Source organism: Oncorhynchus mykiss, chromosome 11 (genome assembly GCF_057628025.1).
Source record: "Oncorhynchus mykiss isolate SJ-2025 chromosome 11, ASM5762802v1, whole genome shotgun sequence".
NCBI lineage: Eukaryota > Metazoa > Chordata > Actinopteri > Salmoniformes > Salmonidae > Oncorhynchus > Oncorhynchus mykiss.
Window position 1 is genome coordinate 54,148,134 of NC_143032.1, and position 25,439 is coordinate 54,173,572.

General features: G+C 42.7%; 3 protein-coding genes across 5 annotated transcripts; all 3 read right to left on the minus strand.

Moving 5' to 3' along the window:
- Positions 1-357: 357 nt before the first annotated feature.
- Positions 358-7,168, minus strand: pop5 (POP5 homolog, ribonuclease P/MRP subunit). Of its 2 annotated transcripts, NM_001160634.2 has the most exon segments (5): positions 422-920; positions 2,814-2,897; positions 3,246-3,395; positions 6,837-6,979; positions 7,061-7,106. In NM_001160634.2, coding segments are annotated over 5 exon segments (477 nt in total). In that variant the 5' UTR covers positions 7,081-7,106; the 3' UTR covers positions 422-840.
- Positions 7,169-8,747: 1,579 nt separating this feature from the next.
- On the minus strand, positions 8,748-11,062 carry si:ch211-170d8.2 (uncharacterized). Its single transcript, XM_021621299.3, has 3 exons — positions 10,537-11,062; positions 10,146-10,290; positions 8,748-9,500 (listed from the first exon to the last, which is right to left on the minus strand). Exons 1-3 carry the CDS (start codon positions 10,946-10,948, stop codon positions 9,155-9,157), a joined length of 903 nt encoding a protein of 300 aa, XP_021476974.3. The 5' UTR covers positions 10,949-11,062; the 3' UTR covers positions 8,748-9,154.
- Positions 11,063-12,190: 1,128 nt separating this feature from the next.
- Positions 12,191-25,391, minus strand: hps4 (HPS4 biogenesis of lysosomal organelles complex 3 subunit 2). Of its 2 annotated transcripts, none has more exons than XM_036935745.2 (13): positions 25,115-25,391; positions 24,760-24,834; positions 24,526-24,616; positions 24,239-24,382; positions 23,850-23,957; positions 21,829-21,945; positions 21,562-21,656; positions 21,387-21,459; positions 16,536-16,669; positions 15,598-16,333; positions 14,973-15,099; positions 14,485-14,596; positions 12,191-12,688 (listed from the first exon to the last, which is right to left on the minus strand). In XM_036935745.2, the coding sequence occupies exons 2-13, from the start codon at positions 24,798-24,800 to the stop codon at positions 12,517-12,519; spliced, it is 1,950 nt and encodes a 649-aa protein (XP_036791640.2). In that variant the 5' UTR covers positions 24,801-24,834; positions 25,115-25,391; the 3' UTR covers positions 12,191-12,516. The 2 variants fall into 2 exon arrangements, with proteins under 2 accessions (XP_036791640.2, XP_036791639.2); XM_036935744.2 differs by having other exon boundaries at positions 16,536-16,675.
- Between the last annotated feature and the right edge of the window lie 48 nt (positions 25,392-25,439).

Below are 25,439 nucleotides of genomic sequence, written 5' to 3' on the forward strand. Positions count from 1 at the left end.
GCTCCCATGTGGGTGGGCCTGGGAGGGCATAGGCTGCGCTACTGTCCAGTCATGTGAAATCCATAGATTAGGCCCTAATGAATTTATTTCACTTGACTGACTTCCTTACATGAACTGTAACTCTGTAAAATTGTTTAAATTGTTGCAAGTTTTGTATCTATTTTTGTTCAGTATATGAAAGATACGCTCCAAATGTTTCCAAAACTGTATAACGTGTATTTGCGTTTAGACAGAGCATTTGGCCCGCATCGGAGCGTTGCTGCATTTTTCCACAAGGCTAAAGGGGACACACAAGGCTAAAGGGGCCATCCAATGGCTCAATGTAATGGAATTGGAGTCATGAATAAGGGCTAATGGTTGGCTTGCTAGAAGAGATTTTATTATTATTATTTTGCTTTCATAAAATGTATACATAACAGTGCAGAAAGTAACATTAATTATACACATTGCAGAAATAACAAAACTATTTATGTACACATGTCCAATGTTTTATTTGCTTTGTTTTAATGAGCTCACAGCTGATCTGCATTCACACTCAAACAGCTGCATTGAAGCACCAGGCTCTATTCCAGGGGTATTCAACTCTTAAACTGCGATGTCCGGAGCCTCCTGGTTTTCTGTTCTACCTGAATTAATTGCACTCACCTAAATCAGTCCCTAATTAGAGGTGAACAATGAAAAACGTAGAACTGGCTTCGAGGTCCAGAGTTGAGTTTGAGGGCTCTATTCTGTCATGAAATCCATCAGCCCAGTAACAGAACTACCTGTATTGGGATTAACAGTGTCTTCCCAGAGGTGAGATACACTGCAAGTAGCAAGAGCGTCAGAATGATGTTGGAGTCACTCATCCTCCTCTTCATCATCTGCCTCTTTTTTCAGGGTGCAGCTCAGTACTGACTTGCGGATCTCTGATCTCTCTGCTGCACAAGGAAAGACAAACAAAACAGCCACAGTATAGTTTGTTCAATTCTCAGTTCAATGTTTTGAAATCAAACTAGATGGTAATTGTACTAGAATTACAAAAACAGTGTGACATGCTTTACCTCTTTCAAAAATTATTTTTGAGGTAATGGTAGAAGTTTAAAAAGTTTTACTTTAACATTTAAAGTAAAGTCATTTTGAAGTATGTATGGTTTTGAAAATGTTTTATAGTAGTGGTATTGTCTGCAGTAGTAATGATGGTGACTGGTTATAGTTAAACATAGGTAGATGAAAAGTTAGGATAGCCTGAACATATGAAAGCTGATTTGCTGTATCTAGCCTGAATGGTTCAATAATTAATGTTGGAGTTATTTTACGCTAATTTATATAGTTATAGTTGATAAACTTAAATCATTTGAAGTTAATAGCCTGAGCATTTGAAAGGTGGTTTGGTGTCCCTAGCTTGAACAGTTAAAAAATTACTGTTGGGGAGTTATTTTATGCAAATATCTTTAGTTCTAGTTTATAAGTGTTATAGAAGTAGATAGCCTGAATGTTTTAAAGTTGGTATTGTAGCTTAATTGGTCAAGGAGCAGGGCCATTTTCAATTACTACCTCTGCATTTCTTTGGTTCTCATTCAAACCTATGTTAATTTATGCACATTTTAAAATGGTTAGTTAAATTATAGTATCAAAAATCTTTTGACAAGCAATCTAAGCATGGTCAGTCAAAACATCTCAGCGTTGGTTTGGAGTTAATAGCTTAAGGCTTAAGCGGTAAAAGATGAGATCTAGAATTATACTTTTTTACCATTCTAGCGCATGGCCCTTTTTTGCCATTGAAACGCATTTGGTATCCATTCCAACGGCTCCGTTTGGGCTGCTCGATGACGCAATATGTAAGAGCTGTTAGCTAACATTAGCTAGCTGCTTTTCATCACTCTAAACTGACAAACAGCTGTAACCTTTAAATTGGTCAAATATATTTTTGTTCAAACGCCAGATTTGAGAAGCAGAGGAAGATTTCATAAACTAACTTTTTGTCTAAGGGTGCGTTCATAAATTCAACCTGGAGTGCCAGAGTGTGCTCAGTGCCCTCTGGGCGTTTGTAAATTCAGAGCGTTTCACTCTCGGTGCGTTCAGCGCGCACACAGGACGCTCTGGCGGAGGAGTAGGGTTGATCCGAGCGTTCTGGCTACACACGGCAGTCAAGCTAACTGGCTAACGTTGGCTAGCTACTTCCAGACACAAATGTGAGAATACCTCACTCTGACCATTTTACTCACCCTATTTGTAGGTTATCCAGAGTGTTGGTGACTAACTTAACTGCTGCTGGCAACAATTCAATCATGCTTTTTTTAAACCGACGTTTACTGACACCAGCCATATTCAACGGGTGTTGAGCGTTCGTTTTTCTGTGCTCTGGCACACTCAGACGAGAATACTCTGACATCGGAGTAGATTGCAAGAGTGAATTTACGAACTAAACTGATCGCAAAGTGGTCAAATAAGCCGATGGGTCAAAAGTTATTGTTTACAATGAGGCGCTTTAGAAAGTTGAAAAAAAGTCCCATTAAAGTGAATGACACAAAGACTGCAAAATTATGTTTAAAAAATATGAAAAAAAGTTACGCAAGCACACAATTCCAGACCTGTCCGCACATTTTAAAAAGTTTGAAAGGCATTTCTATTTTAAACAGTGTAAGAGGAGTAGCATACAAAATAATAACAAAAAGTATATTTGCTTTGGAAGTCCCACCTAATTATAGCTTCTCTGTAACCTGGTTGTTGCCTATTCAACATTGACTAGATTACTAGGCATATGTGTCTGCAATGAAAACAGTGCATGGGTAAGGAACTGATGTACAAAAATAAAGCAGACCCTTGCATACCTTCACTCTGACAGAGGGGGAGCATCCGGTGGAGCTGCTGAGTATTGTATCTGACCAGAAATTTCTGACATGTCCGGATCGTTCCTGCATAAAATTAAAATAAGTAGACATTGAATTTGCAGTTAGTTACCTTCAGTGCAAAATATATGTCTTTGTTAAGTTGATGACGGCACTAGAGCTGGTATATTTTTTTTTTTAAATGGTACACTTGAGTTTATAAATGTTAAATTGTAATTAGTATGCTTTGATTAACTGAACAAACTTTTTTCATATAAGCCCTCTTAGGTGGAAGACAAAACAGTTCAAATAAAAACAAGTTGGAAACCTGTCCTTTTTTATGTGCAAATAAATACAAATAATGTATGTGGCGTCCCAAATATCCCAAATATCAGCTACAACTTGTTCATGCAAAGGGAAGTTGGTCTGTCTTACCTCCCACATGCAAACAGTTCAGAAAACATGGCACTCTTTGCCCTCGGTTCTCTAGACTGGTGATGAATGGCAATGCAGACCAGATGAGTCTGTAGTGGCTCTTCCGACAGCGCAGGAACACAATTCCAGTGTGGGCATTCAGATACTTCACTGAAAAATATAATTTATTCATTACTTTTATGAATTATCCTCTGCCTTTTACTTTACCCCCAACCAATTTAAGTGACACGTGGCCACAGCGCCCACCCTGGATGGAAAGCAATTTGGGGTTAAATCAAATTGTATTTGTCAAGTGGGACGTAAACAACAGGTGTAGACTGACAGTGAAATTTTTACAGGTCCTTTTCCAACAATTAAACAGTTAAAGATAAAACTTTTTTTTTTTTAAAGGAAAGTGAAAAAGGAATAAACACACAGTGAGTAACAACATGTCTAGCCTATAAACAGGGAGTATCAGTACTGAGTCGATGCTCAGGGGTACCAGATAGCTACCCTGATTATGTATACTGAGCAAAAATATAAATGCAACAATTTAATGGATTTTACTGAGTCACAGTTCATGAGGAGATCAGTCAATTGAAATAAATGCATTAAGCCCTAATCTATGGATTTCACATGACTGGGAGTACAGATATGCATCTGTTGGTCAGCTACCTTAGAGAGAGATAAAAAAAATAGTTACGAATTTTTGGTTAATTCAAACTGCCATCGCAAAAAATAAATAAAAACACCAGGGGGCACTCTGTTTACAACGTTGAGATCAGCAAACCGCTCGCCCAAACGTGGTCCGCGGTTGTGAGGCCGGTTGCACGTACTGCCAAATTCTCTAAAATTACATTGGAGGCAGCTTATGGTTGAGAAAAATAACATTACATTCTCTGGTAAGAGCTCTGGTGGACATTACTGCAGACAGCATGCTCCCTCAACATTAGACATCTAAGACATTGTGTTGTGTGGCAAAACTGCACATTCTAGAGTGGCCTTTTATTGCCCCCAAGCACAAGGTGCACCTGTGTAATGATCATGCTGTTTAAATCAGCTTCTTGATGCCACACCTGTCAGGTGGATGGATTATCTTGGAAAAGAGAAATGCTCACTAACAGATGTAAACAAATTTGTGCACAAAATTTGAGAGAAATAAGCTTTTTGTGCATATGGAACACTTCTGGGATCTTTTATTTCAGCTCATGAAACCAACACTTTACATGTTGCAGTTATATATTTTTGTTCAGTGTATTTCAAAATTATTCAGACCCCTTCTCCACATTGTTATGTTGTAGCCGTATTCTAAATAAAAAAAAGTTGATTTACACAAACACACAACCCCATCATGACAAAGCAAAAATAGGTTTAGACATTGAGCAATTTAAAAATAAAACAGATGTACCAGTATTCAGACCCTTTGCTATGAAACTCGAAATTGAGCTCAGGTGCATCCCGTTTCCATTGATCATCCTTGAGGATATTTCTACAACTTGGAGTCCACCTGTGGTAAATTCAATTGATTGGACATTATTTGGAAAGGCACACCTGTCTATATAAAAAAAATCCCACTGTTAGTCCATGTCAGATCAAAAACCAAGCCATGAGGTCAAAGGTAATGGCCGTTGAGCGACAGATCTGGGGAAGGGTACCAAAACATTTTTGTAGCATTCAAGGTCCCCAAGAAAAGTGGCCTCCATTCTTGAACGGAAGAAGTTTGGAACAACCAAGACTCTCCCTAGAGATGACTGCCCAGCCAAAACAGGGCAATCTGGGGAGAAGGGCCTTGGTTAGGGAGATGACCAAGAGCCCGACAGTTAATCTGAAGATGGGAGAACCTTCCAGAAGGACAACCATCTCTGCAGCACTCCAACAAATCAGGCCTTTATGGTGGAGTGGCCAGACGGAAGCCACTCCGTAAAAGGCACATGACCACCTGCTTGGCGTTTGCCAAAAGTGTCCAAAAGGCCTGACCATGAGAAAGATTCTCTGGTCTGATGAAACCAAGATTGAACCTTTTGGCCTGAATGCCAAGCTTCACATCTGGAACAATCCCTACGGTGAAGCATGCTGGTGACAGCATCATGCTGTGGGGATGTTTATCAGCGGCAGGTACTGAGATACTTCTCAGGATTGAGGGAAAGCTGAACTTCGCAAAGTACAGAGATCTTTGACAACCTGCTCAAAACCTAAGACTGGGGTGAAGGTTCACCTTCCAACAGAAAGACCCTACGCACACAGCCAAGACAACGCAGGAGTGGCTTCGGGACTTGTCTCTGAATGTCTGAGGCCTGGACTCAAACATCTCTGGAGAGACCTGAAATTAGCTGTGCAGTGACACTCCCCATCCAACCTGACAAGAGCTTCGGAGGATCTGCAGAAAAGAATGTGAGAAACTCCCCAAATACAGGTGCCAAGCTTTTAGTGTCATACCCAAGAAGACGAGGCTGTAATCGCTGCCAAAGGTGTTAAAACAAAAGTACTGAGTAAAGGTCTGAACTTTATGTAAATGTGATTTGTTTTTGTAATTAACCATTTCTTCATCTGTTTTTGCTTTGTCATTATGGGGTATTGCGTGGAGGGGATTTAATTTATTTGAAAAAATCTATTTTAGAATAAGGCTATCACAAAACGTGGTTAAAGTGAAGGGGTCTGAATACTTTCTAAATGCACTTGGGGGGGGGGGTAAAGTAACTATGCAACACGATTGATATAGTAGCAACAGGATTGATATAGTAGCAGCAAACATGTTGCATCAGTGTGTGTGTTGGTATAAGCCTAAGACTGTGTGTGCAAAGAGTCATTGCAGGTAGTCCAGGTAGCGATTTGGTTTGCCATTTATCAGTTATGGCTTGGGTGTTGAAGCTGTTCAGGTTACTGGGTTAAGTGCTTTCCTCAAGGGCACAACGGCAGTGGTTCGTACCACCAGCATCCCCCTAGCTGCACGTTGAGTTCCAACAATATCACTTATCTTATGTGGTGGGAAAAGTACCCAATTGTCATACTTGAGTAAAAGTATATGTTTTTTAATAGAAAGATACTCAGTAAAATTACTACCTGAGTAAATGTCAAAGTATTTGGTTGTAAATATACTTAAGTAAATCATTTCAAATTAAGCAAAGCAGATGGCACCATTTTCTTGTTTTTAAAATGCACTGACAGCCAGGGGCACACTTCAACACTCAGACAATTTACAAATGATGCATGGGTTTAGTGAGTCAGCCAGCTCAGAGGCAGTAGGGATGACCACATTCTCTTGAAGTGCATGAATTGGACAATTTTCTTGTTCTGCTAAGCATTGTAAATGTTACGAGTACTTTTGGGAGTCAAGGAAGCTGTAGGGAGTAAAAAGTACATTCAGGAATGTAGAAGGAACAGTTCAAATAAAGTACAGTACACATAAACCCCCCCCCCCCCCCCACGAAAAATAAAACCTACAAGTAGTACTTTACGCCATTGTCAGTTAACTAATCTGAAATGTTATTGTAACCCTAGTCTAGCATAGTGGGCTGCAAGCCCTTTTCAAGTGTATACTATTGCATTAACGTTACTTTAAGTGATCAAATCACATTGCTTAACTACACAAGGACTGATTCCCTTTATCACTACCTGAGAATCCGAGGCTGGATAGTGCAGCGCCATAGTCACCGTGCGCTCGAGCTACTGCTGCTTTTGTGGCAGTGTAGATGGCTCGGTCATCTAGCAGTGACAGATTGCGTCGATCTGATACGCAAACTTCACACAGCAAATATCTGCGAAGAAACGCGTTTGATCAGGAGGGGAGAACTTAATAATTGTACACAATAGCAACATGTAAATACGAGCTATTTTACCTGGATTTCAGTCGCACCATTTCGCTCAACACATGTCGATGTTTCTACTTCCGTGTTGGGTAATTTAACGAATGACAACTCGTGGTGGGGCTCAAGATTGATTGACATCCTGATAAACCAATCGCGATCTTTTACCAAAATAACTTTACTGCGCAGATGCAAACTCAGAGGAGCTCGAGTCTAGATTGTCTTGGCTAGAATGGATACAGTTTATGTCCTAACTGTTGTCCTACCCTAATTATCCTAACCTGCTACGAAAAGTCAAATCTGACAAAAAATGTAGCCTATGCGGATGACAACACTATTACACGTCAGCTACTACAGTGAATTAAATCACTGCAACACTTAAATAGCTGCAGTTAGTTTCAAAATGGGTGGCAAGGAACAAGTTAGTCTTACATATTTCAAAGAGTAAAAGCATTGTATTTGGGACAAATTGTAAACTAAACCCTAAACCTCAACTAAATATTGTAATAATTAATGTGGAAATTGGGCAAGTTAAGGTTACTAAATTGCTTGTAGTAACCCTGGATTGTAAACTGTCATGGTCAAAACATATTGATACAACAGTAGCTAAGATGGGTAGAAGTCTGTCAACGATAAAAGGCTGCTCTGCCTTTTTAACAACACTATCAACCAGGCAGATCACACCTGGACTACTGTTCAGTCGTGTGGTCAAGTGCCACAAGGAGGGACCTCAGAAAATTACAATTGGCTCAGAACAGGGCAGCACGGCTGGCCCTTAAATGTACACAGAGCGCTAACATTCATAATATGCATGTAAATCTTTCATTGCTCAAAGTGGAGGAGAGATTCACTTCTTGTTGACATGCTGAATGTACTGAGGTATCTGTTAAAACTACTAACACACAGCTCGGACACCCATGCATACCAAACAAGACATGCCACTAGAGGTCTGTTCACAACCCCAAAGTCAAAAACAGACTATGGGACGCGCACAGAACTCGATTCCACATCAGGCAACTGATGCAAGCAGTAGAATCAGATTTAAAAAAATACACCTTATGTAACAGTGGGGACTGTGAAGAGACACACACACACACACACACACACACACACACAGGCACAGACACACATTGACATGATAAGACACGTACGTATACATGGATGTGGTATTGTAAATATGTGGTAGTAGGATAGTGGCCTGAGGGAACACACTTAATGTGTTGTGAGAAGTGTTCTGAAATGTAATGTCATGTAATATTTTAAAATGTATATAACTGCGTTAATGTTGCTGTACCCCATGGAAGCAGCTAATGGGGATCCTTAATGAATACAAATATCCTTTCTAATCAAATCCAAACCCCTTTTACATGGCTTCTGCCAACAGAATATATAACTACTGTAGTACTACTGACATTTTTACCTCTATATGCAATGTTTCCCCCTTTGACTGTATTATGAAACTGAGTTTAAGTTGTTGCCTCTAGAACTGAGATGCAGTGCCTTAGACCGCTGCACCACTCAGGAGCCCTAGCAAGAGAAGGTCTCTCTGTCAGCTGAGAGAAAAAACCCACCTGTTGCTTGAAAACTGCAGGTAAAAAACAGGGTACACAACAAGCGAATCACACATACATAAGATACAAGACAATTAGATTTTTGCCACAGTTTAGGACAATACCCTATTATGAACAACTTTTGTTTAATGCAAAAAAAAAGAGAGACGGAGTTTCACCAATTTAATAAGATTCAGTTTCAATAAAGGGAAAACAAACACATTTCCAATAAACATATGTGATTATATACAATATTTGCATCTTTACAAATCAATATCTTTCATACAAAACACAACAACATAGATAATTTAATATATACAAGCATTTGCTGAAGTGCAAAGAACCCCTTGGGGTATAACATCTTAAAAATATATAGATTTTGCAATTTAAAAAAAAATGTTAGGTAGTGAACACATCACATCCACTGCCTTCACATAACAGTAATAAAAGTTGTTGCCCTCAGAAAAATAAATGCAGCTTCATAGACTTGAGGACATTCGAGACAACATGGAGATGGGGTTATGGAGCATCACAAGGTAAAATGTGATGGTGTGTACAATCCTGGTTTGTGTCATCTTTATCTGTAGGAGAAAGCAATGAATGGAGAGTGTAATAGGTGGACTCCATTGTGCTCACAAGATACCTCCACTCCCCCCCTGTCACAGTTCAGGGCAAGGCCTAACTCCACATTGGTCAGCAGGGGGCCCACCCCCTCCCCCCAGAGATCAACATTGGTATCCTGCAGAGACCATGGTGCTCCTGGCCTTTCTCGTGGGCCCCCACTTGAAAGCTCCCCCACTTTCCGCATGCCAACTAGGCTTGGCCCCCCTATGGCACCACCAGCTGCCTCCTGAAGACCTTGGAATAGGAACAGCAGATCAACTTGAAGCTCCAGAACATTTTCCTTTGACAGCAAACTGTATCTGTGGAATAAAAAGGTGAAGAGTGGAGTCAGGACTGCAAAAATCGCTGAAGTTGGAGACTTTTATTTCCCTCACCAACTTTAAACATCTGCTATCTGAGCAGCTAACCGATCGCTGCAGCTGTACATAGTCCATCTGTAAATAGCCCACCCAATTGACCTACCTCATCCCCATACTGTTTTTATTTATTTACTGTTCTGCTCTTTTGCACACTAGTATCTCTACTTGCACATGACCATCTGGTAATTTATCACTCCAGTGTTAATCTGCTAAATTGTAATTATTCGCTCCTATGGCCTATTTATTGCCTACCTCCTCATGCCTTTTGCACACAATGTATATAGACTCTTTCTTTTCTACTGTGTTATTGACTTGTTTATTGTTTACTCCATGTGTAACTCTGTGTTGTTGTCTGTTCACACTGCTATGCTTTATCGTGGCCAGATCGCAGTTGTAAATGAGAACTTGTTCTCAACTGGCCTACCGGGTTAAATAAAGGTGAAATTTAAAAATAAAAAAAAGGACCACAGTACTTTTGCCTCATAATCACAACTTTCAGTTTCCATAGATATGAAATATAGTTATTTAAAAAGTTGAGGTAATACAGCTAAGTATGTGTATCATCATGTCAACTAGGACTCTTACCGTGTGGGAAGCTTGCGTTTTGCCATGTAGGAAAGGACAGGCTCAATGTTCAGGTGTTGAGGATTCAACACATAGAGATGAATCTCAGCTCTCATTACTGTCACTGACAGAACATCCTGACTGAGAAGGAACTCCATGTCTGTATCTAATGGGGGGGAGGAGAAACATTATGTAAGGCCTAAATGAAAGAAGTACCACTCAGAATGTGACAGTGGCCCCATTCCTCCTCACTAGAATGACTGTTATCTTCTATAAAACCTAAGTCTTAAAGGCACTTTGAATGTAGATTCTTTATTGTAGGTCTGTCTACACAGGCCTACTTATTTAGTCCAAGAGTAGGCACAATAAATGGCTGATAATCTACTTCAAATGACTGGATTTAGATTCCTACCTCCACTGATACGACCCTGAATCCCCTTGACGCCTCTGCAATGGAAATGTAATTGACAGCAACGATAGACCCGTCTGACAAAACGGAATAGCGGTTGCTCTGGATAGACTGCACGCCGTAAACCTCTTTGGGGCATTGAAAGCACCCGAAGACGATGTTGCTGTGCCAAATCCATCCGGAGCGCGTTGGTTTCCATCCAAGGCACTGCCAACAGTGCGCAATGTTGCCGCTGTGTCGCCTCGCTCTCCCGTCGCCACCGTCTCAAGATATCTGTGTGTAAAGTCTTGTGTCCATCCTGAAAAGTGGATGACGTTGACAGTAACTCCTTAACCGCGCCACACTGTACTCCAATTAAATGAGTAGTCATAGATAGACACATTAAGGCAATCCAAAATAAGGCTGTAAAAACCATGGTGGTGGGTCCGTAGTTGGAGTGCTCCACTAGAGTTGTACCAGCTCCGTCCAGTAGTACAGCGTTACTGAAAAGGACCGCTTATCTCCGTGGTTTAAGGGGTATGCCCTTACGCTGACAATGGCCGGGCATTCTGCCACTTAGAATTTTAATTCTGTTTCTCCACACCCTGTTTTTTTTTCGTGCCCCTAACCACCTATTTGCACCCCACTGGCCCATAAAATGCGTTTGCATAATAAGGCACCCGGGAACACCTTCTCCAGTCATTCAAATTCAGCTTCGCAACTAATGACCCTAATTACACTATATTTGGACCACCAAGAATGGTTTCATTTACAAGACAAAAGGCACAGAAACCGAGATTACTTTCTATAAGGATAGTGTTCGCACGTAGACAGTCCTGTATGTTATGAAGCCCCAAATGATCTTACATTTCATGTCAACTTACATTTTGTCATTGTTCCTCCACTTCACCCAAAACAATATAATTACCATGATAACAAGTGGGGTTGGTGTTCGTACTTGAGTGTTTGTAAAATGCTGCGAGCGCCTCCATTTCTTGTTCCATTGAGCTACTAGGCCTATTATTGATATGGCACTACAGGGACCAGTGGCCCCTGTAATTTAGAGTACAATGTGCAGCTCATTTAGACAATACAATTAAGATAGAGTTCATTCACCCATACATCAGTTGATCTATTGTAAATAATCACATTAGAATACATGCACTTGAAATAGTTTACCTGGAAGAAAAATTGCTTGCCATAAGACCAAGATGTATTGACAAAAATACTTTTTTCCAAGAATCATCCATTCATTTTTTTAGCAAACTGCAGTCTTTGCAAACAACCTCATCGAATATTATTGGAAAAGGACTGAAAATTGTCACATTGAGTGTATGCAATGGCTTTTGAGTTATCAAAATAAACCCCATAAGGAAATCCAAGAGTACACAGTAATTACATATCTGTAAATAAATGCATATTTTTTCTACATACACTATGTCATTTGTGGGTGGTGGTGGTGAACGATTTAGTGGCAGCCGAGAGGATTACAGTGATTAGGAAACCCAGCAGCCATGTCCTGAAGTTTGTACATTGAGTATTTGTTACACAAAACCACTTGTGTTCTGTACAAGCTCATGTGGTGTGTTGGGATTTCATAGTGCAACATGTCTGCAGTCTTGACAAAGATCATGGCCCTCTGCACATTAACACAAAACAATGTAGAACTTGACAATCATTCTTGTAAATAGTTTATTAAACCAGCTAAGTCATTGAGAACACATTCGGTTATACAATAATGACCTGACCAAGATAGGACAAGAACCATGCAGCAAAGCGAACAAGTGACGACATTACAGATAAAGCAAACATTTCTTAAACAGAAAAAGGTAAATACATACAACTTCCTATAATTCTTTACAAAGTGCTTATATTAACTTGCAAAAAAGGTTCAGTGTAAGTACAGTGTTGGAAATGAATTTAAAGAGTATCATATTCAGAGCAGTGACTGAGTAGAGAGTGAGTGCTGAGTAGTGCTGGTGGAACTCTCCTTGCCGTGGTCAGTCAGAGCAGGTTTACCCCATGTTTCATTAATCTGTGTCGGGCCTTGCTGGGCAGAGAGAAAGCGCTGTCCTGGTGGTTAGGAATGCCAGAGTTTCTCACTGCTCCGCCTTTCTGCAGGAAGTACGTCTCCTGGGCCACGCTGCGGGTCCCGTACACAGCTGCACTAGCGCTCCTGTGGTATAAACATTGTGTCTAAACATTATACAGTGCCTTGCGAAAGTATTCGGCCCCCTTGAACTTTGCGACCTTTTGCCACATTTCAGGCTTCAAACAAAGATATAAAACTATTTTTATGTGAAGAATCAACAACAAGTGGGACACAATCATGAAATGGAACGACATTTATTGGATATTTCAAACTTTTTTAACAAATCAAAAACTGAATAATTGGGCGTGCAAAATTATTCAGCCCCTTTACTTTCAGTGCAGCAAACTCTCTCAATAAGTTCAGTGAGGATCTCTGAAGGATCCAATGTTGACCTAAATGACTAATGATGATAAATACAATCCACCTGTGTGTAATCAAGTCTCCGTATAAATGCACCTGCACTGTGATAGTCTCAGAGGTCCGTTAAAAGCGCAGAGAGCATCATGAAGAACAAGGAACACACCAGGCAGGTCCGAGATACTGTTGTGAAGAAGTTTAAAGCCGGATTTGGATACAAAAAGATTTCCCAAGCTTTAAACATCCAAAGGAGCACTGTGCAAGCGATAATATTGAAATGGAAGGAGTATCAGACCACTGCAAATCTACCAAGACCTGGCCGTCCCTCTAAACTTTCAGCTCATACAAGGAGAAGACTGATCAGAGATGCAGCCAAGAGGCCCATGATCACTCTGGATGAACTGCAGAGATCTACAGCTGAGGTGGGAGACTCTGTCCATAGGACAACAATCAGTCGTATATTGCACAAATCTGGCCTTTATGGAAGAGTGGCAAGAAGAAAGCCATTTCTTAAAGATATCCATAAAAAGTGTCGTTTAAAGTTTGCCACAAGCCACCTGGGAGACACACCAAACATGTGGAAGAAGGTGCTCTGGTCAGATGAAACCAAAATTGAACTTTTTGGCAACAATGCAAGACGTTATGTTTGGCGTAAAAGCAACACAGCTCATCACCCTGAACACAGCATCCCCACTGTCAAACATGGTGGTGGCAGCATCATGGTTTGGGCCTGCTTTTCTTCAGCAGGGACAGGGAAGATGGTTAAAATTGATGGGAAGATGGATGGAGCCAAATACAGGACCATTCTGGAAGAAAACCTGATGGAGTCTGCAAAAGACCTGAGACTGGGACAGAGATTTGTCTTCCAACAAGACAATGATCCAAAACATAAAGCAAAATCTACAATGGAATGGTTCAAAAATAAACATATCCAGGTGTTAGAATGGCCAAGTCAAAGTCCAGACCTGAATCCAATCGAGAATCTGTGGAAAGAACTGAAAACTGCTGTTCACAAATGCTCTCCATCCAACCTCACTGAGCTCGAGCTGTTTTGCAAGGAGGAATGGGAAAACATTTCAGTCTCTCGATGTGCAAAACTGATAGAGACATACCCCAAGCGACTTACAGCTGTAATCGCAGCAAAAGGTGGCGCTACAAAGTATTAACTTAAGGGGGCTGAATAATTTTGCACGCCCAATTTTTCAGTTTTTCATTTGTTAAAAAAGTTTGAAATATCCAATAAATGTCGTTCCACTTCATGATTGTGTCCCACTTGTTGTTGATTCTTCACAAAAAAATACAGTTTTATATCTTTATGTTTGAAGCCTGAAATGTGGCAAAAGGTTGCAAAGTTCAAGGGGGCCGAATACTTTCGCAAGGCACTGTACATTCAACTCAATGCCAAAACACTCAAGGATAATACAAACTGCATAATGATGGCCTCCGTTCCACTACCCCCCATTATCAGCCTTGAGGAGTAATGAATGGTGAGAGCCCCCTCCGTCACTGCTGGTCATACTGACCTGACAATAGCCTCCTGCAGAGCTTCAGTGTGAGAGAAATGCGAGTGGAGCAGCGATGTGGCTCTCACAAAGGAACACTCCTGGGCTCCCCCTGGCCTGCCAGACAGGTTGGCTGCAGGGACACACAGCAGTCTCTCGTTACAAATACCACACAAACATGAACGGCAATCAACCACGCAATAAAAAAGCCTGAGATCGTGTACAGGGTCCTAGTTGCTCAAATGTACTCCAAAATACCCATATCAGCTAACACAAAGTTCACACAAAACACCACAGTCCCACAAAATGCCCCAAAACATCCCAATCAGCTACTGCAAAGCACTGAGCTTTCTACTCACTCTAGCAGTAAGGTGAACACTGGGAAACTGAAAGACATGGTTCCATAGACAGAAATGGACAAAGAGAGAGGCAAAGGGTAAGAGTCAGACAAAGGTGGAAAAAAATAAGTATAGAATATACAAAGAGCGCTGAGAATATTCAAGCCTCACTTGTGAGCGTGTTCTGTATACAGTCAAAGTGTGCAAAGGTGTACGGTCCATGTGGGCCGGGAGCCCCCAGAGCAGTGGTCCTCAGATGTGCCTCCAGTCCGTTCAAAGATGCCAGGCTGCTGTGATACTGAGCAAACCACAGGATGAGAGTAGACTAAATAACAAACTGCTGTAATAACATGTGGGGCAATAGTATATTTAAGCAATAAGGCACAGGGGGGGGGGGGGGTATGGCCAATATACCACGGCTAAGGGCTGCTCTTAAAGTGTGCCTGGATACAGCCCTTAGCCAGTATATTGGCCATATACCACAAACCTCCAAAGTACCTTATTGCCATTATAAACTGGTTACCAATGTAATTAGAGCAGTAAAAATACATGTTTTGTCATACCGTTGGTATATGGTATATATGGTCTGCCTATACCCGTGGTATACATGGTCTGGCTATACCCGTGGTATTTGGCTGTCGCCCAATCAGCATTCAGGGCTTGAACCACCCAGTTTATACATTTCATTTTCTAACTTTTGAACACAGGTGGTGGTCCAGAAGGCAGAAACTCTTGTGGAACAATCATGCATGAACAAACATTCATATCCCTCCCATATTCCCCAAAAGTTCCTCACCACTTCCTCCGTGGCTGCAGTGTTGCTGTGGAAGTCTGGCTCCACCAGTAGGGCCAGTACCAGCCCTCTCACCCTGTGCTGGTACAACGACATGGGGAGCAGAGGGGCCTCTGTAGAGTTCTCACCGGGCGAAGGGGAGTAGGGGGGCACATCACAAGTATCAGCCTGCAGTAAACCTTTACTCCCCTGTCCTTCCTTCTCCTTAAACACCTCCACATTCCCCATCCTCTGACTGTCAGGCTCTGGGGACTCCTGACCTCTGAACTGGAGGGCTCCAGCTCTCTCTCCACTCAGTACAATACTACCTCCATTCTGTCCATTGATGTGACGCAGGTCCTTGTTTTGCATTGACCTGCCTCCCTCTGCAAGACCCGACGCATCTCTCCCACCATCTATGCTGTTATAACTGTGGTCGTACGAACTTCCTGTGACACCCTCCTCCACCTCATGGTACAGCTTTCCATTGGACAAGTTATGACCAGAGGTCTCTGGAGCGACCTTGATAGGTGAAGGGCTGAGAGGGCCAGGAGTGTGAAATGAAGGACTTGGGCTAAATAGCGACTCATCAGGTGTAGTTGACTGGGGAGTGGAGGGATAATGGAAGGATAGTGGCACGTAGTGGGTGGGGTCTGGGTCCAGCGGATCAGTGGTTGGTGTGTCAGATAGAGTTCTTGACAGGAGGCGGGACTTCCTAGGTCGGTTTGATTCCTTTGGAGTAGATTGGGTAGATTTGGATCTGCAGGACAGACACAGGCTCAACAATGTATCCTCATATCAGGGTGGCAACCATTCAAAACGTGTCTAACCCCCACTTTCACTTGGCTTTGAGCTTACTGTATCAGGACGGAACACACAACTCACTCTAGTTAGAGTGTTTACCAGAAAAGGATATCATTTATACAGTGGAGGGGGGTTTCTTTCAGAGGTGGGTGAAGTACCTGGATTCTCTGTCCACAGGAGCGGAGCGGAGATACTGTAGTTCATTGGCGGTCAGGAACACAGTGGTGGAGGTCACTGGGCTAGATAGAGGAGTGCTGCCAGAAGAGCTGGAGGAACTCAGTCCATTGGGTCTCTGTTCCTAGAGCAACGTAAAAGCATAAGCAAAAAATGTAGGGCAAGGCCTGTAACTAAAACGGCCAACATTGAAAAAAAAATACACTGTTCAAAAAAATAAAGGGAACACTAAAATAACACATCCTAGATCTGAATTAATGAAATATTCTCATTAAATACTTTTTTCTTTACATAGTTGAATGTGCTGACAACAAAATCGCACAAAAATTATCAATGGAAATCAAATTTATCAACCCATGGAGGTCTGGATTTGGAGTCACACTCAAAATTAAAGTGGAAAACCACACTATAGGCTGATACTTTGATGTAATGTCCTTAAAACAAGTCAAAATGAGGCTCAGTAGTGTGTGTGGCCTCCACGTGCCTGTATGACCTCCCTACAACGCCTGGGCATGCTCCTGATGAGCTGGCGGATGGTCTCCTGAGGCATCTCCTCCCAGACCTGGTCTAAAGCATCCGCCAACACCTGGACAGTCTGTGGTGCAATGTGGCGTTGGTGGATGGAGCGAGACATGATGTCCCAGATGTGCTCAATTGGATTCAGGTCTGGGGAACGGGGGGCCAGTCCATAGCATCAATGCCTTCCTCTTGCAGGAACTGCTGACACACTCCAGCCGCATGAGGTCTAGCACCAGCATATGGTCTCACAAGGCGTCTGAGGATCTCATCTCGATACCTAATGGCAGTCAGGCTACCTCTGGCGAGCACATGGAGGGCTGTGCGGCCCCCCAAAGAAATGCCACCCCACACCATGACTGACCCACCGCCAAACCGGTCATGCTGGAGGATGTTGCAGGCAGCAGAACGTTCTCCACTGCGTCTCCAGACTCTGTCACATGTGCTCAGTGTGAACCTGCTTTCATCTGTGAAGAGCACAGGGCGCCAGTGGCGAATTTGCCAATCTTGGTGTTCTCTGGCAAATGCCAAATGTCCTGCACAGTGTTGGGCTGTAAGCACAACCCCCACGTGTGGACGTCGGGCCCTCATACCACCCTCATGGAGTCTGTTTCTGACCGTTGGAGCAGACACATGCACATTTGTGGCCTGCTGGAGGTCATTCTGCAGGGCTCTGGCAGTGCTCCTCCTTGCACAAAGGCGGAGGTAGCGGTCCTGCTGCTGGGTTGCCCTCCTACACGTCTCCTGATGTACTGGCCTGTCTCCTGGTAGCGCCTCCATGCTCTGGACACTACGCTGATAGACACAGCAAACCTTCTTGTCACAGCTCTTATTGATGTGCCATCCTGGATGAGCTGCCCTACCTGAGCCACTTGTGTGGGTTGTAGACTCTGTCTCATGCTACCACTAGAGTGAAAGCACCGCCACCATTCAAGTGACCAAAACATCAGCCAGGAAGCATAGGAACTGGGAAGTGGTCTGCAGAACCACTCCTTTATTGGGGGTGTCTTGCTAATTGCCTATAATTTCCACCTGTTGTCTATTCCATTTGCACAACAGCATGTGAAATTTATTGTCAATCAGTGTTGCTTCCTAAGTGGACAGTTTGATTTCACAGAAGTGTGATTGACTTGGAGTTACATTGTGTTGTTTAAGTGTTCCCTTTATTTTTTTGAGCAGTGTAGTATAGCTTGGCGCAGGAAGAAATGGCAGCAGTTTTACAGGCACCCAACCAACTCTGCTATTATGTGTTTTTTTCCGCAATTTTTTACATGTTTCTGCAACCGTATGTTACGGTAAAAAATAGCTTCTGGATATCAGGACAGCGATCACTCACCTCGGATTAGACAAAGATTTTTTCTTCAACAAGCAGGACACACAGGACATACTCCGAACACCCGACAAGCCAACATCCCAGTTATTGGCAAGAGGAAGAGACGCAGGTGCAGAAGACACAGAGCGGGGTGCCTCGTGAGGATCCGCAGAAGGTGAGTGGGAAAGCTGCCGTTACCGTCAATATTACTCGCAAACGTGCAATCATTGGACAATAAATTAGAATATCCTACCAACGGGACAGCAAAAACTGTAATATTGATATGTTTCACGGAATCGTGGCTGAATGATGACATGGATATTCTGCTAGTGGGATATACGCTGCACCGGCAAGATAGAACAGCACACTCCGGTAAGACGAGGGGTTGCGGTCTGTGCATATCTGTAAACAACAGCTGGTGCACGAAATGGAAGGAAGTCTCTAGAATTTGCTCGCCCGAAGTAGAGTATTTTGTGATAAAATGCAGCCCACACTATTTGCCTAGAGTTTTCAGCTATACTTTTCGTGGCTGTTTATTTACCACCACAGATGAATGCTGGCACCAAAGGCTGTACTCAATCAGCTGTATAAGGAAATAAGCAAACAGGAAATCGCTCACCCAGAGGCGGTGCTCCTAGTGGCCGGAGACTTTAATGCAGGGAAACTTAAATCAGTTCTAACTAATTTCTATCAACATGTTAAATGTGCAACCAGGGGGGATTTTTTTCCCTAGATCACCTGTATTCCACACACAGAGATGCGTACAAAGCTCTCCCTCGCCCTCCACTTGGTAAATCCGACCACAATTCTATCCAGATTCCTGCGTACAAGCAAAAATTAAAGCAGGAAGCACCAGTGACTAGGTCTACAAAAAAGTGGTCAGATGATGCAGATGCTAAACTACAGGACTGTTTGTTTTGCTATCACAGACTGGAACATGTTCCGGGATTCTTCCGATGGCATTGAGGAGTACACCACATCAGTCACTGGCTTTATCAATAAGTGCATCGAGGACGTTGTCCCTACAGTGACTGTACGTACATATCCCAACCAGAAGCCATGGATAACAGGCAACATTCGGACTGAGCTAAAGGGTAGATCTGCCGCTTTCAAGGTGCGGGACTCTAACCCGGAAGCTTATAAGAAATCCTGCTATGCCCTGCGACGAACCATCAGACAGGCAAAGCGTCAATACAGGACTAAGATTGAATCCTACTACACCGGCTCTGACGCTCGTCTTATGTGGCAGGGCTTACAAACTATTACAGACTACAAAAGGGAAGCACAGCCACGAGCTGCCCAGTGACACGAGCCCACTAGACGAGCTAAATCACTTTTATGCTCGCTTCGAGGCAAGCAACACTAAGGCCATAGCAAACGTGAGAAAGACCTTTAAACAGGTCAACGTACACAAGGCTGCGGGGCCAGATGGATTACCAGGACGTGTGCTCCGGGGCATGTGCTGACCAACTGTCAGGCATCTTCTCTGACATTTTCAACACGTCCCCTGACTGAGTCTGTAAAACCAACATGTTTCAAGCAGACCACCATAGTCCCTGTGCCCAAGCTGCCTAAATGACTACTGACCCGTAGCACTCATGTCCGTAGCCATGAAGTGATTTGAAAGGCTAGTAATGACACACATCAACATACCATTATCCCAGAAACCCTAGACCCACTCCAATTTGCATACCGCCAAAACAGATCCATGGATGATGCAATCTCTATTGCACTCCACACTGCTCTTTCCCACCTGGACAAAAGGAACACCTACGTGAGAATGCTATTCATTGACTACAGCTCAGCGTTCAACACCATAATACCCTCAAAGCTCATCACTAAGCTAAAGATCCTGGGACTAAACACCTCCCTCTGCAACTGGATCCTGGACTAGCTGACGGGTCGCCCCCAGGTGGTAAGGGTAGGTAGCCTCACATCTGCCACGCTAATCCTCAACACTAGAGCCCCTCAGGGGTGCGTGCCTAGTCCCCTCCTGTAGTCCCTGTTCACCCACAACTGCACGGCCAGGCACGACTCCAACACCATCATTAAGTTTGCAGACGACACAACAGTGGTGGGCCTGATCACCAACAACGACGAGACAGTCTATAGGGAAGAGGTCAGAGACCTGGCCGGGTGGTACCAGAATAACAACCTCTCTCTCAACGTAACCAAGACTAAGGAGATGATTGTGGACTACAGGAAAAGGAGGACTGAGCACACCCCCATTCTCATCGACAGGCTGTAGTAGAGCAGGTTGAGAGCTTGAAGGTGTCCACATCACCAACAAACTAGAATTGTCCAAACACACCAAGACAGTCGTGAGTAGAGTGCACCTCAGTCTCTCCCTCTTCAGAAAACTAAAAAGATTTGGCATGGGCCCTCAAATCCTCAAAAGGTTCTACAGCTGCAACATCGAGAGCAGGAAACTGGTTGCATCACTGCCAGTTATTGCAACTAATCGGCCTCCGACCGCAAGGCACTACAGAGGTTAGTCCGAACGGCCCAGTACATCACTAGGGCTAAGCTGCCTACCATCCAGGACCTCTACACCAGGCGGTGTCAGAGGAAGGCCCTAAAAACTGTCAAAGACCCCAGCCATAGACTGTTCTCTCTACTACCGCATGGCAAGCGGTACCGGAGCGCCAAGTCTAGGACCAAAAGGCTTCTCAACAGTTTTTACCCCCAAGCCATAAGACTCACTACTGCATAAAGCCTTGCTACTGTTATTTTTCACTGTCTTTTTACTGTTGGTTTAATTCTTTACTTACCTATTGTTCACCTAATGCCTTTTTCCCCCAAAATTGCACTGTTGGTTAGAGCATGTAAGTATGCATTTCACTGTAAGGTCTACACCGGTTGTATTCGGCGCACGTGACAAATACATTTTGATTTGCATTAAGATATTGATGAATAATTCAACAACCCAACAAATTAAGACGATCAGAAGATAAAATAAAAATCTCAAATGAGAGAAGCACCTAAATTATCAACCATTGTCATATACCTGCTTGTATGTTTCCATTTCATGAACCATGACTTTCACTGTGAGATCAGGAGGCATCTGTGTGCTGACAACCCTGTGGAGCAAAGACAGGTTTATATACACACAGTTCGTGTCTGGTTCTAATCTGTGGTTAACTACTCCAGCACTTTGCTGCAGCAAAGGTCAGACAGTTTACCTCCCACAGTAGAGTACACAACCAGCTAACACAAGGGGGCAGCGTTGACAGGCCTGCAGAATGAGGGCAGCCTTGAGTAGGAGAAGTGGGTCAATCTGAGAATCAAAACAAGGAAATAATTACCAGGCTAGAAGTAAATCAACTTAAAAGATCAATGAAATAGATAGTAATTGTAACAGCGCCTTACCTAAAATAAGGAATCGTGTGATATTACCTGAGGTAGCAAACCCTACCGACACCATGCCCAACAGACGACTTATTACTTACATGTGTAGAGTCAATGGTGCTCAAGACACTGAAGATGTGGTGGAGTTCAGTGGCACCTCCTTGTAAGTGGGAGAGGTACTGGGTCCATCGAACAGCTAAATCTTCCTGACTGTAGATCTAAATGCAAGGCATTAGCAAAAAACAACGCACATCTATGTGAAGTGAGGACATGATATGGATATGACAGATTGCTGTACAGAGCTAAGATAAGTGTTAGTGATGTGCAGTTCACAAACTAATCGTTTATTTTTTAGCACCTCTTTTTACTGACTGGAGAGTCAGGATTCGTTTTTCCTGAGATTCATTCATTGGAGTCTTTCATTTGATGAGCTGGCCGCAATGAGTCCTACAACAAGACCGATACATGCTCCTCTGAGACGTGATCCGACCACCATATATAGGCATACGCAAAGGAAAATAGATCATGCTGTAGGCAGCATAGAGAACAAAATGTTTATTATAACTGATAATTGATTGCATGGTGCAAGAATGGATTCAATTAATTGATTGAACGTTACGAAGGACATAGCTTTATAGAACCAACACTCGAAAACGAATAGTTTGGAGGGCTGCAGTTCGAACGATATTGTGCTTATCAGCCATATGGCAGTCAAGCAATGCTTTCCGCCAAGAGTACTTCAGAATCTAGTCCGGTTGCGGCCACAAGTAGACCTGGTTTCAAACATTTGAAAAAATAACCGTATTTTTATTCCTAGCAAGCAACAAATGTACATTGTTTAAAACCTCTTTAGGATCAGACACCTTTTTTTTCTACATTTTCTCCTAAAATGACATACCCAAATCTAACTGCCTGTAGCTCAGGACCTGAAGCAAAGATTTGCATATTCTTGATACCATTTGAACGAAAACACTGAAGTTTGTGGAAATGTGAAATGAATGTAGAAGAATAAGACATTAGATCTTGTTAAAGAGAATACAAAGAAAAAAAACAATGCATTTTTTTTTTAGTTCCATCATCTTTGAAATGCAAGAGAAAGGCCAATATGTAATATTCCAGGTTAGGCGTAATTTCGATTTTGGCCACTAGATGGAGGCAGTGTATGTGCAAAGTTTTAGATTCTTCAATGACCATTGCATTCTGTTCAAAATGTTGTATAAAGACTGCCCAAATGTGCATAATTGGTTTATTAATACATTTAATTTCATAACCGTGCACTCCCCTCAAACAATCGCATGGTATTCTTTCACTGTAATAGGTACAGTAAATTGGACGGTGCAGTTAGCTTAAAGTTCTTGTTAATCTTTCTGCCAATATCAGATATGTCTTTATCCTGGGAAATTTCTTGTTCCTTACAACCTCATGCTATTCACATTAGCCTACGTTAGCTCAACCGTCACACGGGGGACACCGATCCCTTAGAGGTTAAAGCACACTTTCACATGTTTGTCACAAATGACAGCTCCAATAAGCATCCTATGGTGAACCACATGCAGGGCCGGCTCTAGCCTTCTAGGGGCCCTAAGCGAGATTGGGTTGTGGGAGACTCCCGACCATGCGGCAAAAATGTTAGTGGACCTGTGATTATTTTAGTTAAAGTTAATTTCCTGCAATTCTACATATTTTGTAATGATTTATGCCATGTTAATATGATATCGGAGTGAGAATGACTAACAAATCAATAGGGGGGGGCGGCGCTGGAGGTCACATCTCGTTCACCAGAGGGCACGCAGGATCCCTACCAGGGAAAGAAACTGAAAACTCATGATTCTACAAGCCTCTCGTTCACATGTCTTCAAGGCCGGTTCCAGGCATAAGCAACATAAGAGGTCGCTTAGGGCCACCGTGTGAACCTGCCCTGATGACATGTGAACGAGAGGCTTGACTCGTGAGTTTTCAGTTTATCTTTCCCTGGTAGGGGTCCTGCATGCTCTGGGCATTACACACTCAAATGAACAAAAGTAGTCTTAAGATTGGTTCTTTTGACTGAACAAGTTGAAAAGACCAGTCAGTAAAAATATGCAAACTTCCCATCACTATGAAGTGTTAGAGATAACTGTACCTGGTAGCTCTGGCGGATAGGGCCGTTATAGAAACTAAAGAGATTTATCAGCTGATCCAGGAAGTCACATATACTGACGTCTGGTATTTCCACTGAACAGCTTAAGGCCTGAGGGAGGGCAACATGGATAGTTATTATGACATATACACAGGGGATTGAGACAAAAACAAAAACTGGTTTAGGGGACGAACTGTCTCATTACAGTAGTCTATCCATCTGAGATATCGGTGAATGTTTCAATAAGATCTGTCAGGTTTTGCTCAAACATCTGAAGATATGTTATAGACTTAGTGCATAGTTGTCATATGACAATGATCTGGTGTGGTTCCAGGCTATGGTGCAAATAACCTCGGGCGGAAGTGTCGTAACGAGATTATGGCTTAACTCACCCACAAAAAGTTGTCTTTCATGCGGATGGCGAACTTGCTCCGCCGTAGCCTGAGCAGACGTACAGGGGAGGAGGAGAGCTCAGAGACACAGCGGCTCACGCCTGCCAGCTGCCCACACAGCAGCTCCTGCTTATCCAGAGGTGTCTAGAAGAAATAAAAGGCAAATAACCATCATTCAATGGACTCATCCAATTGGTAGGGGAGCATTACTGCAATCAAGTAATCATTCTTAATACACAGTATCAATAATCTCATTGAGGGAACACATACAAACTTGACATCCCTACCTCTTCAGGATAGAAGTAGCAGATGCCAGCTCTTGTCGGGTCACCCTCACCCTTGACTTTTGACCCATCATACAGGAAGAAGTTAATGCATCTGCAAATCACCAAGAAATCTGATTGAGTGAAAATAACCAAACTAACATTACAAAACCAAGTAAGGACTATTGAAGAGCAGAAAAAAAATGGATAGGAATTCAATAGAATAATAGAACCTCAGATCAGAGGTGACAGTCCCACCTTCTTGAGTCAGGCACAATGATCTCAGCCATAGCTGCCATTGACTGTTCTGTCTGTCCTCCACACTCTCCTTACCTTTATAAAGACCGTGATTAATAAAACAAGTGCATTCATTACGTGAATGTTATATCCTAGCTAGGTACAATGCAGATAACTAGGCCTATTGTTTTTCCATTTTGATAAGACATGTCTTCGCTTATTGTACCAACTGGTGGTAATTACCGACTGCATGATTAAAAATCGTAAGACCACACATTGAACAGAACTGCCCAAAGTACTTCTACTAGCATGTAACGTTAATTTCACAAATCAAGTTATGTCTCGCGAACAACCAGCTGGCTGGCATTTAGCTTACCAAATTCGTCAAGCCGCTTCCAAATGATGTTGACGCAGTCTTCCTCCAGGTCCTTCAAGGTAATACATGTAAAGTCGCCATCTCAGTCGAACAATACCTTCACATTTCCTACCTTTACTTTGCTAAACTTCACTCCTTTGTTCCAGACAATTTAACAGACTCAATTGAAAACAGAGTAACTAACATTAGCTACTCTCTTGCTAGAGGAATGCGAGTCACAAGAAGTTAGTCATGTGAAAGAAGGGGAAGCAAATAGTGTCAAACAGTGCGTTGCTCTGAAACACGAATTTCTAAACTCCTTTCCTAACTCCAAACATAGCAGACT

What these genes read in the sequence shown, in the direction of transcription:
- pop5 (XM_090189026.1), bottom strand. Translation starts at nt 7,080, where the DNA reads ATGGTGCGACTGAAATCCAG. An exon ending in ATGGTGCGACTGAAATCCAG is followed by an intron (nt 6,980 to 7,060) that starts GTAAAATAGCTC and finishes GTTTCTTCGCAG; the next exon opens with ATATTTGCTGTGTGAAGTTT. An exon ending in ATCCAGCCTCGGATTCTCAG is followed by an intron (nt 3,396 to 6,836) that starts GTAGTGATAAAG and finishes TATATTTTTCAG; the next exon opens with TGAAGTATCTGAATGCCCAC.
- hps4 (XM_036935744.2), bottom strand. Translation starts at nt 24,800, where the DNA reads ATGGCAGCTATGGCTGAGATCATTGTGCCTGACTCAAGAAG. An exon ending in CCTGTGGACAGAGAATCCAG is followed by an intron (nt 16,334 to 16,535) that starts GTACTTCACCCA and finishes TCTGTCCTGCAG; the next exon opens with ATCCAAATCTACCCAATCTA. An exon ending in CTGCAGGAGGCTATTGTCAG is followed by an intron (nt 12,689 to 14,484) that starts GTCAGTATGACC and finishes TTTATACCACAG; the next exon opens with GAGCGCTAGTGCAGCTGTGT.
- si:ch211-170d8.2 (XM_021621299.3), bottom strand. Translation starts at nt 10,948, where the DNA reads ATGGTTTTTACAGCCTTATTTTGGATTGCCTTAATGTGTCTATCTATG. An exon ending in TCAGGGTCGTATCAGTGGAG is followed by an intron (nt 10,291 to 10,536) that starts GTAGGAATCTAA and finishes CCCCCCCATTAG; the next exon opens with ATACAGACATGGAGTTCCTT. An exon ending in AAACGCAAGCTTCCCACACG is followed by an intron (nt 9,501 to 10,145) that starts GTAAGAGTCCTA and finishes TTTATTCCACAG; the next exon opens with ATACAGTTTGCTGTCAAAGG.